At 34.6% G+C, this 15,749-nt stretch overlaps 1 protein-coding gene across 1 annotated transcript; it reads right to left on the reverse strand.

Moving 5' to 3' along the window:
- Positions 1-3,864: 3,864 nt before the first annotated feature.
- Positions 3,865-14,065, reverse strand: LOC130629206 (pleckstrin homology domain-containing family F member 2-like). Its single transcript, XM_057442342.1, has 10 exons — positions 13,956-14,065; positions 10,899-10,963; positions 10,600-10,680; positions 10,128-10,184; positions 9,370-9,433; positions 6,067-6,192; positions 5,778-5,884; positions 5,369-5,555; positions 5,166-5,269; positions 3,865-4,723 (listed from the first exon to the last, which is right to left on the reverse strand). Exons 1-10 carry the CDS (start codon positions 13,969-13,971, stop codon positions 4,628-4,630), a joined length of 903 nt encoding a protein of 300 aa, XP_057298325.1. The 5' UTR covers positions 13,972-14,065; the 3' UTR covers positions 3,865-4,627.
- Positions 14,066-15,749: the final 1,684 nt, after the last annotated feature.

Here is a 15,749-nt window from a genome sequence, read left to right on the forward strand (position 1 = left end):
TCTCTTTACCGAAATACTTACTCAACAACAATGGCTGCAGAGCGCCGACTCAGGGTTGATATTTCTGTTATAAAAGAAATGATTTTGAGAGAAGAACTATCCAGCGTGAAATGGATTCCTACATCCATGCAACTTGCAGATCCATTGACAAAAGTTGGTGCAGACCCAACAAAGCTGACAGCTGTTTTGGAAACTGGAAACGTCGGATAGAGACACTATTTACACACTTCTGTTATGAACCTTTGGTTATGTTTTGATTTTGTTTCGGGGCATTTGCAGTGTCGCTATGCATTTGCAGCCGTATGTTTATATTATTGGTTGCGAGAAAAGAGAGAATGGGAATGTTAACATCCTACTGTCTGACTCTAACAATGCAGTTCATTTATGTTTATTATATGTTTGTATATTTATAGGTATTAATATATAGTGGTGGGTTTATCTATCTCTATTAACATTTACGAGTTTTCACTATAGACTCATCAAAGTAATTAAATACATCAAACGGTGTATCTGCTGTTCTCACCTCATTATTTTTTAACATAACAATTGGGTCGTAAGGAATTGTCACTTCAATTAAAGGGGATGATTCCGTTCCGCTATAAATAGAGAAATGATCCTGCTCCTCTGTTTTTCAAAAATCATGTTCACACGTTATTCCGGAACAAAACCAGGGAATTCCACGAAGAAAACAACACACGTGCTACACATCACACGCGTAAATCTATTTTAGAAAATTTGCGCGTGCGTTTTTTCAATTTTTTTCCTGGTTTATTTCACTCTTATCAGTCCCGTGAGTGTTCTTTAAGTGGTGTAAAAGTGCTAAATATATTAACAAAACACCTTGGTTCGTTGTAGGAAGTAATTTATAATAGGTAAATAACATATAATTAAATTTAAACAGTGGACGAAGAGACGCTGACACGTGCCACATGTTGCACTTGCTGCAAATATTTTCTCCGTAGGTTATCTATTATCCATAAAAATGGTAAAAATGGGAGTGATTTTTTATTTATTGATGTTTCAAGTTTTGTTTGTTATATTTTGGGAGACGGCTTGTTTCGAATAGTTTAAAGTTGTTTTTAGATTTAAAGTTGTTTTTTAGATTTTTAAAAGTAAAACAAGTATGTTATGTTCTTTTATACAGTTAAGAATTTTAAAATAAATGTTCAACAATTAATTTCACACAGGCAGAAAAAAACACATTTAATTTAAACACGGGGAAAAAAACACGGCATTTAATTAACGTTTTTAAAAAAATTTAATTTAACCACAAGTGGTTATAAAATGTTTTTAATGATACAGTTGAAGATGTAGATGTAAAACGATTGATTTTTGGAATACAGTTTTTAATAGTTAAATGCTTGAAGCATAGCCTTAAGCGGCGACATTAACTACGCTGTAGAAAATCAACTTTTATAATTCCTTCGGTAATTCTTTTTATTTTACGCGAGTAAAGAGCGTAATTAGTGCGTGCGATGAATCGCACGCCTGAATAGCTGTTGCACGTGTGTGGGCGCGTGCGAGTGCGATCCCACGCGTCTCATGGAATTCCCTGAAAACAATTCCAAAATAAAACCTATCCGCAATGTGTGAACATAGTCTTAGTATGCTTGAAAAGATCTGAGACAAAGGGTTAAATCGATATGATGAGTGAGACAAAGGGTGAAATTGAGATGGAAGAGACAAAATTGATTTTCTTTATCATATAAAGAGACCTGATATGAAGAAAAATTTGCGGAAATAGAGGTTCTCGCTTTTTTAAAAGAAATGCTAGTGACTTTAAAAATATTCTTTCAGCGTGTGAGGTAAAGAAAATGCGTGCGTCACACGCTCAATGCGTGTGAGTTGACATGTCTGCACAGAGAACAAAGTCAGTCCCTCTTATGACACTCTCTCAAAAAAACATGTGTATAAAAGGTTTTAAAACGATTTGCTGATACACAAGGTCTGAGGAGGCTCAGGATATGATGTTGACATATAACACAAAACACCTTGGAAAAAGTTAAAAATCTCTCAAAAAGGAGCCTTTACATTTTGACACTTTTGTGGGCTTCGCTACCGAGATTGAGGGTTTAAAATCCAAAGATGATATTCTAATCACGAAATAAAGTAGCTTGCTAGCTATAGCTATTTAGGTCAGTGGCCCATGGATAAATCCACAGGTTCGCCAATCCTTGTGTGTCCTGCTATTTGAGGTACTATTGTGCACAGAGACAGACATAATTTGGCTATTATTATAGAGATTCAACTGCAGTGAAACATTTTCACTGCATTTGATTTCTGTGGTCGATGCTGAATTCAACTATGTTCTGTGGCGTGATAACGCTAAAAGAAAGAAGGATCTAAAGTGAATTCGAACAACTTATACTACATGTTCAATAAGTCACAAACAGAAGCTATAAATAACGGTCGAATTTGTATAAAATCACCCTTCTTCAATTTAATAAGGTCAAACGTGCATACTTTGCCGCCATCTTCGAAATATTTCGAGTGCAAGTTACATGAAGCAGTATCTCGCTTCTTTTTGGAGGGAATTTGTTTTGCCAATCTCGTTTCTAATGGCTTTTTTTTCGCTTTCCGAATCAGGAAAAAACAAGGATATTTCCATTCCTTATCACCATTTGGTCTTACTACACGAGAGGAAAACCGTGATTTTGTCTCATACTGTATTTTTCTTCAGTAGATTTTATGCCCGCGTGTCAGCATAGAAAGCACCTGTGCTGCTGAAAAGCAGATCGGCTAACAATATTGGGTTCATTAACCGTCATTTACAACCTGTGATCAATTTAACACTTTCTAACCGACAAGTTGTCTCTGATCTAGTTTATCAGTGGTGCGTATTTGACCAGATTTATAGCCTGATTATTGCTGTGACATGTACAACCAGCATGTACACCAACCTCGTTTCCAGGGTTTTGTTATAGCATTGAGGACGGTGGCGAGTAAGCGATACAGACCCCGATCAGGCAACGAATCGGACGAGGAAACATATATACGTACATTGAAGAAGAGTCCAATAAGCTGGTTACTAAAAATATATTTACATTTTTAGGAAGAGTTTGGAATCGATAATAAAGGGTAAGCAAAATTGACAGACATAAACAACCCTTCGCCAAATTTGAAAGTGAGCTCTACAATTCAAAACGACCGATGCTGTAACCATGGTTGGCGCTATTGTGCCGCCGCCCAGCTTAATCATAAGTTTTTACTTTGCATGAGTAGGTTTTTTTCAAAAAAGCTAGTGTCTGTGAAACCGATGTCAGATTCTATCGAAATTTCAATGTATGTTTTCCGAAATATTGGTTAACTTTATACATACTGAAATTTATTCAATATGTTTAATGTCAGATTTACAACACGAAATTTCTCAAGTCAGTCCCTCTTATGACACTCTCCCAAAAAAAACATGTCAATAAAAGGTTTAAAACGATTTCGGAATTACGATAACATTTTCAATTTTTTAGGAGAAAGTTGGAATTTGAACCCTCTGTTCTCAGTAGCAAAGCATAAGTGCTAAAAAGAAGAGGCACTTTTGAGAGATCACCTATCCTGGCACGTTTTTTGTTGGACACTAGTATTAAATTCTGCGCCCTTAGACCTCATATCTGTTACATGTCTGTGAAAAAAAATCTTGTCCTGCTGCAACAAAGGGTTAGTAAATGTTAGCCCGTTTAAAATTTCCGCGGGAATGTGTCCGTCGCTACTTGCAGCTACCATTTTGGTACAGACAAACAGACGTAGCTGTCTGCAGCGCTGCATATCTAATGCAAATCATCTGTTTAGTTTTATTAAATCCATCTCCTTCACAGAGCTTCTTTTTTTGTTTTTTTAAAAGTGGCTTGCGTAGAAGACAACTAATACAAGTCATAAAAATATGTATTCCGTAAAGCAATCAGTTAAAATATCAAAAATAAAAAATACACTCAACCAAGTTATACAAAAATATTACTAGTCAAAAAATTGTCGGCAATTTGTTTCTATCCTTTTTAAGAAAAAAAGTTTCTTTTCTCAGTAGAAACATTACAAAAATAAACATCTAACTTTACGAAATGCTAAACTTCAATATAAATATATTCAAAATTATAAGCCCTGGGTGTAATGTAATTTGACAATAAAGAAAATTGACCATTTCCTATTGCCTGATGTAAAACTTGCTAGCGCTTACTTGACGGCTAACGTCTTCGCTGGCTTCGATGTCAAAACGGCAAGAACCACTGAGCACGAGGTTGGAAAATCGATACAGATACAGTAGGAAGCCAAATTCCCATTTAAAAATGCGTATTTAATTATCTTGTCGACCAACAACTTGGAGGAAAGAAAATTCAAACAATAAACAATAAATCCACCCTTTCTTCTTTTCACTTTCTTTACCAAAAAAGTGTTCATACTTAATTTTATTTCTAGTACAAAACGCAGTACGGGATCTTTGTCCAAGATATACAAAAATAGTTAAAAAAAAAAACATACATAATGTAGTTAACATGTACAGACAAAAATGACGATTTAAAAAAAAAAGAAAAACATGACAGATGAAGACTTAATGGCATTTAAGCGCGTACTTTATCTACGTAATACAAAATAAAAAAACACTCCGGCCTAAATCAAGTTAACGCCCTAACCCGCAAAACTATACAACCTCACTGTCGGCTTTTGTCGCGGGCGGGACATTTGGTCTAGCTGGTTCAGCACTTTCAACAGCTGCTTTTTCTTCATAGAACGTAGGCTAGAAAAAATACGGCATACGAAGCTACGTAATCATAAGGCTGTTTATATAGTATGTAATACAAAAAACTACACTGAATATATTACATTATATTACCATGTTATGACTCCAGGTTATCAGTAACAGATACTAGAGCATGAACAAGACACACAAGCCCTGCACACAAGTCTCTGATGGAGTCTTAAATACGGGTTTGGGCAGGGCGAGGCATTTTTTAGTACGTCTTGTTTACTTTTCACACTACTATGAAGGTTTTAACAGAGTTTTTTTTCGGATAAGTATGCGTAGTCAGAGTACCCCGCTTTAACTTGCTCGACAATTGCCAAAATCAAAGTCGCCAAAGTTTATAACGTGACTACTTGTACAGCAAATATCTGTTGTTACTGGCAACACCAGGCACCTACAAAATTTCTACAACTAAATGCATTGGTTAAAGGTTTACCGTTGGGTTACTAGTCTCGTTGGTTTCTCCGTCACTCTCATCAGCAGAGGACCCGCTTTCGGTGATTTTTTCTGCTTCGTTTCGCGACAAGGATGCATTTTGACCTGCAGAAGTAGAAAAAAGAGAATAAGATAGAAAAACCTAGCGAGGTATTACTTCAATAACAAATTAACAATTGCGTGAACAAAAACATAACTTTTTACCCGGCTGGACTTTATGGACCGGATTAGAACCAGATACGACTGGATCATCTGGTTTGACTTGCCCACTCGACATTTTATCGTAACATTTATCGCAGACACGAACAGGCTTCGATGAAATATGCGGAATTAGGAATCTTTTACTTGAGCAAGGACCACACACTACGGAACCGCATCGACGACAGTGATGCTATGAGACAAAGGTTACTCTACTTAGTTTTCTGGACCTAACTAAGGACCATACAGGATTAGTTATGTTAATTAACTTAAGAAAATTCTAAATTTCTTTTGACAACAAGATTTTATCCTGAAGTAGGAGTTGTGGTTGTCAAGGAAGTTTATCAATCAATAACCGGAGGTGGTTATTGATTTCCACAGATTTCCAAAAAGTAACAAACATAAACTTATTCACCTTCCGAATGATTGGTGTAAACTTAGTCTTTAAACACAACATACACACGCTAGCACTGTGATCCGGAACCCACACTGCTGCCTCGTTTCCAGAAGGCGATTTGCCAGCTAAAAAAAATTGTCAATATACTCTTAGAAAGCACTCTAAATGCAACGTCCTGGTCACACACACTTAATAAATATACGAAATAAGTATTGTCAGCAAATAAATCACAAGTGTTCATAGCATATTAGACACGTGCATGGCCAGTAAAACAGACACGTTTATAAACAACAAAAAGCATTCCTACTCTTTTTAAGCAGATCAGCAATGCATTTATCAATATGTGCCATCCACTCCGCTTTCTCTGTTGGTGTTGCTGCAAACACGGTGAAAGATTTACTCGCACTTATGATTTGCCAACCATTTCGAAAATCTAAAGATGAAAGTAAAAGTAATAAATAATGAAATGCCCTTGCAGGTTAAAAGATTTCGGATTCTTGTTCGTGTGTAATTTTTTTCCCTATACCTAGGTCGCCAGTAGCCTGTTTTGTACAGAAGTTCTACAATGTTATTCGGTTATTTGAAATAAATAGGTATTATCCCATGGTATTATCTTGAACTTGCAAAATGTTTATGTAGTACAAATATACAAAAAGTGATTTGAGAAAATAAATTGATACTTTAACAATACTGCGCTACACTTAACATTCAAAAGAAAGAAATGAAGACAATTTAGCATATCAATTTATTAAATATCATTGCTTGTGGTGTAGCTATATTTTGGAAATGTTTTATTATACCTGTGACATGACTAAAATCTTTATCAAATTTAAGATAATATCTAATACTTGACCATAAAATTGGATCCTACAAGTTAAAGGTTAAGACTACGTTCATTGGTATAAAATTAACAATAGAGACTAAATCCAAAATGCGATCTCGTGGTATTAATATTTAGCTGGGGGACCCGGAGTCGAAACGCCGGGTTAAACCACAAGTAACTGTGTTACCTGGTGTTAAACGCCTGGAAGAGCGATTAATAAGAACTGTAAACTGTGCCACACATTTAGTTTAAGCGCTTTAGTATAAGTATGTCATAAATTGAGTGAGGAGCAGAGCATTATAGTGTTTCCAGTGTTATATATTTTGAAAAAAATAGGTGCACATCATTATGGTCTTTCCAGTGTAAGACATTTTTCAAAAAAAAAAGTTTTCACAACTTTAGCTGAAATAAAGACTCAGTTTACAACTCGTTGCTACCCTGTTATAGCAAAAACAGTTGGCCAACCTTTCTTATTTTTCCGAGAACGTTACCGCTAAAAGTTCAAAAATAAATATTACTCTGGACTGAGGATTAGTACAGGCAAACAATGCCACATATACATATAGACATAATATATATACCCTTTTTTTGAAAAAAACTTCATCGTAACTTTGGCTAAACAGAAACTCAGAAAACAGCCATCGCTAACATTGGACTAAGCGCTTAGTACAGGTAAACTGTGTCATCAATGCGTTTAGGTGTAATACCCTTTTCAAAAAAACTTTATTGCAACTTCGGTTTAAATTAAGAACACGGGAAAACAGACTGCCGTTTCCTTGTCCAGCTAAAAAAATCACTCAGCAATTCTATTTTGCGGATTAAGTTTTTATGACACTAATAAAAGGTGTCGCTACCTACTAACTGCATTTAGCATAAAAAATATTGATTAAGAATTTTGCTGTAGCTAGCCAAAAACTGCATTTGGCTACTTTCAGCCAGAAGTAGCTAAAAGCTAGCTAGAAGAGAGCCACAACCCCTACATAAAACTAAATAAAAATATACCAAACTTTAAAATAATAAGAATAAATAAGGCTAGCTACAGCTAGCTGGCTTTAGTGGGATGCTGCCTTAAAATCTACGTTAGCTAACTAAAATCTTGAAATTGGTTTGTTTCAGATTTACACATGGTTAGAAAACGTGATGATATTTTCATCTTAATATGTGAAAACATAGACACAATGAAGAGAATATCTTAAACGTTGATAGAACTTAAAGTTAGACAGTTAAATATTAACCCAACCAAATATTTTGATTCGCAGCTTGGTGAAGAAGCCAGGGCATAACAAATATAGCGTCCTTGAACTCAGTCCCTCGAAAGAAACGACTTGCACCTTAACCCCTAAAGCTCGGTTTAATTGAACAAAATACACCTCGTTAAAAACATAACTGGAAACGAAAATTTGAAGGAGTATCCAGCATAGCTTATCAAATAATTTTAAAACAACAGTCTATAACAATAATTGTGATCAAATTTCGAACACAGTCTTCATTCTTTTCGAAAATTAAGATACGCACACAGCCGGAGTAGCGCTTGGTCGCGGGGTCAGGTTGGACTTTAAAAGTCGTGACGTTACGGCAATCGGTTAAAAAATCAGTCGAAGAAGAAGAAGGAGGAGAAGAAGAAAAAGACCGCCCATTTTAATAAGATCTCGGATGTTATCCGAAATCTTAATAAATACTACCACAAGGGAATTAAATTTCGCAACGTTTAATCTGAAAGAAAAAACAGGGGTCAGGTAATAAAGAAATGAAGGAGAGGAAGTTTATTTGTTTTTGTACATGTTTACCTAAGGGAAGAAATTATTTGCGGAAGAAATTTGTGGGGATTTTACCCAACTCCGCAAAAATTAATGCAGAAGTTAAGAAATTTTGGTCATCCGCAAAAACAAATTCCACAAAACTTTTAATATTTTTCATCCGCAAAAAAAAATTGCACTTTATGCGTAAAGAATCAATCTGTTGACTTTTCTTTACATTTAAAGGCCTCTTTAGCTTGACGATCCATGTAGAAATATTTTTGATATTTTCAGTGACAATATTTGATCTTACATTTGTTACAGCTTAGCATTCTTTTTTTAATATTTTGATGAAAAATAGAGTGCTGATATTCCACATAATATATATAAACTTAGGTGCTAAATTTGTTTTCCCGACTTTCCATTTACCAAATTTCTTGCATCCGCAAAAATTTTTTTTTGAGGTCGCTATTCGCAGAGATTTATTCTGCAAAATATGCCATTTTTGGGTGACTCGTCCGGAAACTTGAATTCCGCACAAATTTCTTCCACAAATAATTTTGTCACTTAAGGTACTTTCTAAAAAAGATTACTTCTGTTGACATGCTTTTCGATTGTGCACAGCTATTTGCATTGGTTAATTTCAACATTTAGTCTGTTACAATGACCACATGATTATTGCTTTTTGTTATTTGTGTCACGAGTGTTGACCTCTCGTTCCGTTTTGTTAAGATATTTATTATGGAGTGCAAAATTTTTCTTATGATAGCCTTGTGCGTTTTGTTTTTTATGTATAAGGTAGAAGAAGGGTTGAAGTCTCAATTATGTAGGTACGATTGGAGGCTGGGTCAGTGATGTACAATTCCAGAAGCGAACCTGAGCGAATAAGGGGTGTGTGAGACAAAATGGCGAATAACTGGCCCCTCTTTTTACTTTTCCCAACTTAATCCACACCAAACAAAAGTGTTGCTTAAATCAATCCCCCTGTTAATTTGCCTAAATTTAAATGGCAAATAATGTTTCAATGTATTACGTAAAAATAGACACTTACTTCCATCATCATCCAATCCTATTATTTTAACTTCTTCCAATGGTAGAATGTGCTGTTTGTTATACTGTAAATATAAAAAGACATGTTTAGCCACACCAGTTGATATCATAAGGCTTGGTAAATCTAGCTTAAGTTGTAAACCTGTATTATCATCTTCAAAAAAAAAAAAGATAAAAATGGTGGCATATAAATTAAATCATTTTTTTTTAAACAAGAATCCGAATACCACATAATATTTTTAGACGTATCCCAAAATGTATATCAAGTCAATTTTGGAAAAAATACGTAATTGACAAATAAAAAAAAACGGTAAAATTTGTACCCATGATGCTTTAAAAAATAAAATTTTAAGAAAAACTATACAATAGCTTTTAATGAAGCAGCAAACTTGTGGATCTGACAAACACTGAAAAATGAACAACAAGACTTCAAAAAATGAACGATTAGAAGTATTTCATTAACTCCAAAACATATTTCTGGACATAAAAATTTCAGCTGCTATTCTGTTATACCACTTAGTGCACATTTTTTCAAAAGCAACTCCATTTTTCATCTCTGCTTCAGTTACTGAGTTTCAATTTTTTGATTTCAGTCTCAAACTTGCTAAGCACTTTAATTGTCATTATTTATTAGAAAAAAAAAACTGCTTTGTATGTTGCTTGGTAGATTGTATCTCGGTTTTCAAATTTTTAGTCTAGTCAGTTGCTTAATGATTGCTGACTTAAAAATATAACACCTGAACAAAAACTTTCACTTACTTTCTTTTTGTTTAGTACAATATTTCCATACACTAATATGTCATTGAAAAGGAAGAACTATAAAAAACAATAGAAAAAATTTATAGAAGTAAGCATCAAAGTACAGATATTTATAATACATGTGCTTACAAATAGAAGCCTAACAAAAATACAGTTATAAATACAAACAAATGATGTTGTGAAGACTAATTGAAGTGGGCTTCCAGATACAAACAATTCCCTATACAGAACTAAAATTAAAAGTTCATTAGAACTTTGGCTCAATAATAACACAGTCAACTAATTTAAACAACTTTTTTAAAGTCCCTTTCTTGGTGTGAAGGAGAAGAGTAAGGTAAGTAAAAAAGTCTATCAAGGCCAGTGGAACTTTAATAGTAGACGGGGGAAAAATGAAGGTTAGAACTTCAATTTTAAAGCAAAATTTTATCAAACGTATAACTGCACAGTATGTAAAGTGCTACGGAGAACTTACTTGTCTAGCTTTTGGTTTTTTTCGACACAGTTTAGTAAGTACACCCTCACCCACCAGAACACGGCCAGATGCTAACAATGCCTGAAATAAATAAAATACTGATATACAAGATAAACAATTGTAAATCCAGCAAAATTTAGTGAATAATTTAGATACGAAACATGTGATCACTAAAAAGTTACTGTAGCAACTGAAACCTTAAAAGTATCATGAAAGAAACAAAGTGACTACAAATACACATAGTTATATCTTCCATATCTATTCTAAATGGGGAAAGTAAAGACATAAAAATTTGTTACCTGCCCTGAAGTTCCAAAACAATTTTCTACATTTTTTATTCTGTCCTTATTTTCATCTGTGTTTGCTACAAGAAGATAAGCAAAAGGTTTCATTTGATACATTATTGATACATTTGATTCTTGATAAATATAAGTTAATAAAGTCACACAATTCTGTAATACTTTGAGGGTTGTCTTTTTGTGGCAGAGTCAACAAAATTGATGAAAGTGCTGATTTGGATTTTGGGAATAGTTGTGGCAAGTTTTTAAGTTTTCAGATGAAAAGCATGCTTGAAAAAAGCGCTGGAAAAGCGCGTTTTTGGCATATGACGTCATGTAAATTTTCCTGGAAAAATAAACTCTGTGTTTTACTATTCATATAATGATATGGTGGCCAATAAATTATGCCACAATCTTTATAATTTATTGAAAATGACCCTGAAATAAAAAAGGACTGGCCTTAAGTAACCCAAGTTCATTTAAAAAAGGTTTTTGGCAGCATCAGGTTTAAACATGCAAACAATTTCTATTAGGAGGCCTGGCCGTGAGAAAAAGTGGTGGCATATGGTACATCACATTTCTAAATAGCACATGATTTAAATGGAGATCACACACCATCTTGCATTCATGGCATGTGCACATCATGTCAAAAAAATGGCGTGCAAAGTGTGAAAAACAGCTTATTATCAACATAGAAATGGTATATAAATGTTAATTTATTTGCTTCATATCAAGATTACATACCAAGACTCAGCAATTAAACTAAATATTTCATTTATAAACGTAAACAAACAAAAATGATTATCACACATAACAACGATGTTTGGAAGATTTTTTTTATATTTTGTAATATTATATAATTTTATTTTTATTTCAATAAAATAGGTTGTGGTAATGGGGAGGACATACAGTCAAACCTGTGTTAACTGGGCACCTCTCTATAGCGTTCACCAGCCTATGATCACTTCAAAGTGCACCCCTCTAATTTTAGTAGTAGTTAAACTTGCCTATAGCGACCACCTTCCTAACGCAACCAACAACCACAGAATAACAGTTAACAAAAAGAAAATAATTCTCCAGGGTTGTAGAAAAATAAATTAAATTGCCTAAGGGAAGTAAGGTTACATGATTGTGAATTGACGTAGGCATTTTAATCCTGTGGGCACTATTTTCTTCATTAGGAGACCTTTATCTGAAAGGTTAGTATTTTTTTTAATCATTAATAAAAAAGTGTTATGTAGTGTTAATTTCCGAATTTACCTCACAACCAAAGAGAAGACATAGCGTGTTTTTCATCACACACATAAATAAATAGTGACCTGTGGTGTGGATAGTGTGGATGCATGCAAGTTCTATTACATGCCATTCACTTCTTGATTATCAACATTTTTGAAAAAATCAAAATAATAAATTTAATTCCTTTCACTGGGTTCCTAAAAATCTGTTCAAATAATTTAAGATAGTAGAGTTTGATATATAATTCCTTCTAAGATGGGGGACAAATTCTTAACAAGGCTGCAAAGAGCTGTTTATAAAAGATTTTTGTCTTTTTTTGCCATATGGCCGATTAGGGGGTCAACAGGGTGTGACTAATAAAAAAGTTGTAAAACAGACAAAAAAAATTTCAGTTATTTTCTACCCACTATTAGCAAAACATAATTTGTCTAGATGAATAGCAACAATAGTGTTAAAACACCAATAAAAAAGCACTTGTTTTTGCAAAGAGTGGTTCAGTCAACTTTGACGGAAGACGATGTTGGATATTTATTTTTACCAAAATTAATAAAATTTCCAGCTTCTAAAGTAAAGGCTGATTGACTAGCTACGACGGACATCACAAATGTTTATAGTGTCACCCGACTAAGTCGGAAGAACTAGACCATCCATGAAAAATCCTTTGGTTGCCATAACCCGACTGATTGCGTAAAAATGGCTCCAACTGAAATAATTTTGGGTCGGGATTGAGACACTTTTATAAGAGTTTATTAATATGAAAACAGGTTTTTTCGAGATAACTTTTCGTTTTGTTTTTAATGAAAAGTACACATAAGTTATATCTTATTATTATTAACGTTTCCTGAAAATTTGAAAGAAATTGATACAACGGAAGTTAAAAAACTGGAGAAAACACGCTTTCGTCTCTAGCAAACTCTCATAAAAACACGATTTTTACCTCCTTTTTACTGATATTGTAAAACGATGGAGAGCCGTAGGAACACATATACAATTGAATTACCGTAAAGGTGTATATTCATTTGTTAACAGAAGAGGGTGCCGATAAGCCGCAAACGCACGCATATATACGGGCGAGTTCGGGCGACTTTTCGAATAAAATTGGCGGTTGTCCCCCGAAACCGCCCGCACTTTCCCGAGCTCGCCCGGAACATTCCCGAAATGCATTTCCTTGTAACAAACCATGCAGACGATAGTTGGGAAGAAGGCGCTAGAAGAGAAAGGAGTTAATAAAGTTTATATATAAGTTATTTATAAAGTAAACTTTATCAAAAACCATCAAAAACAGTTCTTTTAAGAACTCCGCTACCACATAATAAGTTTATTTTAATTTTTATAGTTTTTATGAATCATATTAGTGTCTGTTTTTTTTTTGTTTTTCGGGCATTGTTCGGGCCTATGCGGGTTTTTTCGGGCGAATACTTGAATTTTTTTCAAAACGCCGAACTCGCCCAAAAACGCCCGCACTTTTTACGGCGTATGCGGCTTATCGGCACCCTCGTGTCAACAGGCCATAAATGCTGACAGTGCCAAAATTCTTGCTCAAAACAGTGCCAAGGTCAAGATAACTCATGTTCAAGATAACAAAAGTCACCTGTAATCTAGTTTCCCCTTGTTCATAATAGTTACACTGGGTTGCCTGGCTAAAAAAGACAGTGAACTTTTTTCCTCCCCGTCTTCCCCATCACACAAATTAGGATGTAAACTCCAGAAAATTAACAATACAAAAAATATGCATAGTTAACGAACCAAGATAAAATAAACTGTATAATAATATCATTTTATAATGGGCAAACTTTCTACATTTTTACGCTAGACAATTTTAAAAATACTATTTTTACTTACCTAGTCTGTCCACCATCTTGAATAAGTTCCTTCAAATCACAGCCCATACCGCATAAATCGGGAAAAAGATACAGAGCTAGCGCATACACAGAGTAGTAGTTCGTGCATGGATCGGACTGGTTATGAGCCGAGGCTAGAGCGTTTCTGAAAGACCACCCACCCAGTGGAAAAATATTTCTCATATTTTTTAGAATGGACGAGTACAACATGTACCTCATATTTGAGGAAATATTTCATAGTAAGAAAAATACGAGGTTGGTTTCTCAAGTTGTGTTCTTACTATTAAGAACAAAATAAGAATAGCCAGCCTCGGGTATGATTTTACTGGTTCTCTTCAAAGCGTGTATTTAAAATGGAACCATTCCATTATTATATTGCAGTTACACAACTTCGTCCCCAGGGGATTTTATTTTCTTCTGATTTCAGTACGGCGATGCGAATATCGACGCCCCGCTATAAGAAAAGAGGCTATATGGGGGCAATAGGCACTGGGAACGAGGTTGGCATTCACACGTTTTTTATAAGCAACTGATTTATAAACAACTGCACTAAAATGTAAAAAATTGCTAAGCATTTTTAGTATAAGGTAATATTGAAGATAAAAAACAAGTTATTTGTCTCAAAGATAATAGCTCATATACTCACACATACTCACATACAAAAATTTATCTTCCTTATAATTTTAAACCAAAAAAGATATGACTACTTCTTTCACGAGAGCAGCCACATATCCGAAAGCGAAGCAGAGCCATGTGGAAGTTTTATATGTTAATCTGCAAAACTCTGCGACTTTCTACTAAGCAACTCAATTACTTTTCATAAGAAGAGTTGCTTATAACAAAGATGTATAATCTAACTTCAACATTTAACTCTGCGATTGTGTGAACCAAGGAGGTTTTAAACCTCCTTGTGTCAACGTCGCATCAAAAAAAACATCGAAATGTAGCAATTGGGAGAAATTATCCGATTATTTAGAAAACGGGAAATAGAGGGTATAGAACCTGACGAAAACTAAAATAGTTGTTGAAGTACTCACAGTTTCTTTTATATTAAAAACATATTTTAAGAGAGAGATTTGCAAAATCTTTCCAGAAAAAGAAGTTTCTTGACGATAATTAGACGATGTTTTAAATGGATCTACCTTTTAACCTCGCCTCTGGACTCCTATCTGCATGTCTTATGCTGATAGAACCGGTCTTACCAGGATATGAAAGCCGTCGAAGTTAACATGTTGCCGTACTCTCTGGGAACGAAATTGTCAAATTTCACAATTATTTAGAAAACGCTACTTTTACACATTTTCAATAATCGAATAGCATTCTCGTCCCCAGGGTCTCTTGGCCCCTAAAGCATTTATTACGAAGCCGCCAGTCCGCGCTAATTAAAAAGAAAAAATGCCCCGAGACCGGGATTGCGGAGATTGCAGTGGGAAATGAGTAAAACGTGGATATTTAAGGCGAAAAATAGAATTTGATGAGATTGAAAACCAGTTGTCAACCAATCCATCATTGTCGTGATGTGATCTTATCTCGACTGTCAGAAAATCCGCTGTCATCACAAGCATTCAATCATATTTTTATGTTATCACTTTTCCAAGGGTTGGAATGTCAATAAATCACAGACGGAACTGTCGGACTTCCGAAATCCCGCAGAAAAGCGCCAACATTAAACGATGCGACATAATATTTTGTGAAGGCGATTGCTTAATGACATCACAAAAATACGAATGCTTTCGAAGATTTTTTTGTTTAACTCTTTCAGCCCTCGAAATTAGCCCAAAAACCCGTCGGCAAT

The sequence above is a fragment of the Hydractinia symbiolongicarpus genome, chromosome 15 (assembly GCF_029227915.1).
Source record: "Hydractinia symbiolongicarpus strain clone_291-10 chromosome 15, HSymV2.1, whole genome shotgun sequence".
Classification (NCBI taxonomy): Eukaryota; Metazoa; Cnidaria; class Hydrozoa; order Anthoathecata; family Hydractiniidae; genus Hydractinia; species Hydractinia symbiolongicarpus.

What these genes read in the sequence shown, in the direction of transcription:
- LOC130629206 (XM_057442342.1), bottom strand. An exon ending in GTTTTGGAACTTCAGGGCAG is followed by an intron (nt 10,681 to 10,898) that starts GTAACAAATTTT and finishes TATTTATTTCAG; the next exon opens with GCATTGTTAGCATCTGGCCG. An exon ending in ACGAGACTAGTAACCCAACG is followed by an intron (nt 4,724 to 5,165) that starts GTAAACCTTTAA and finishes TATTTTTTCTAG; the next exon opens with CCTACGTTCTATGAAGAAAA.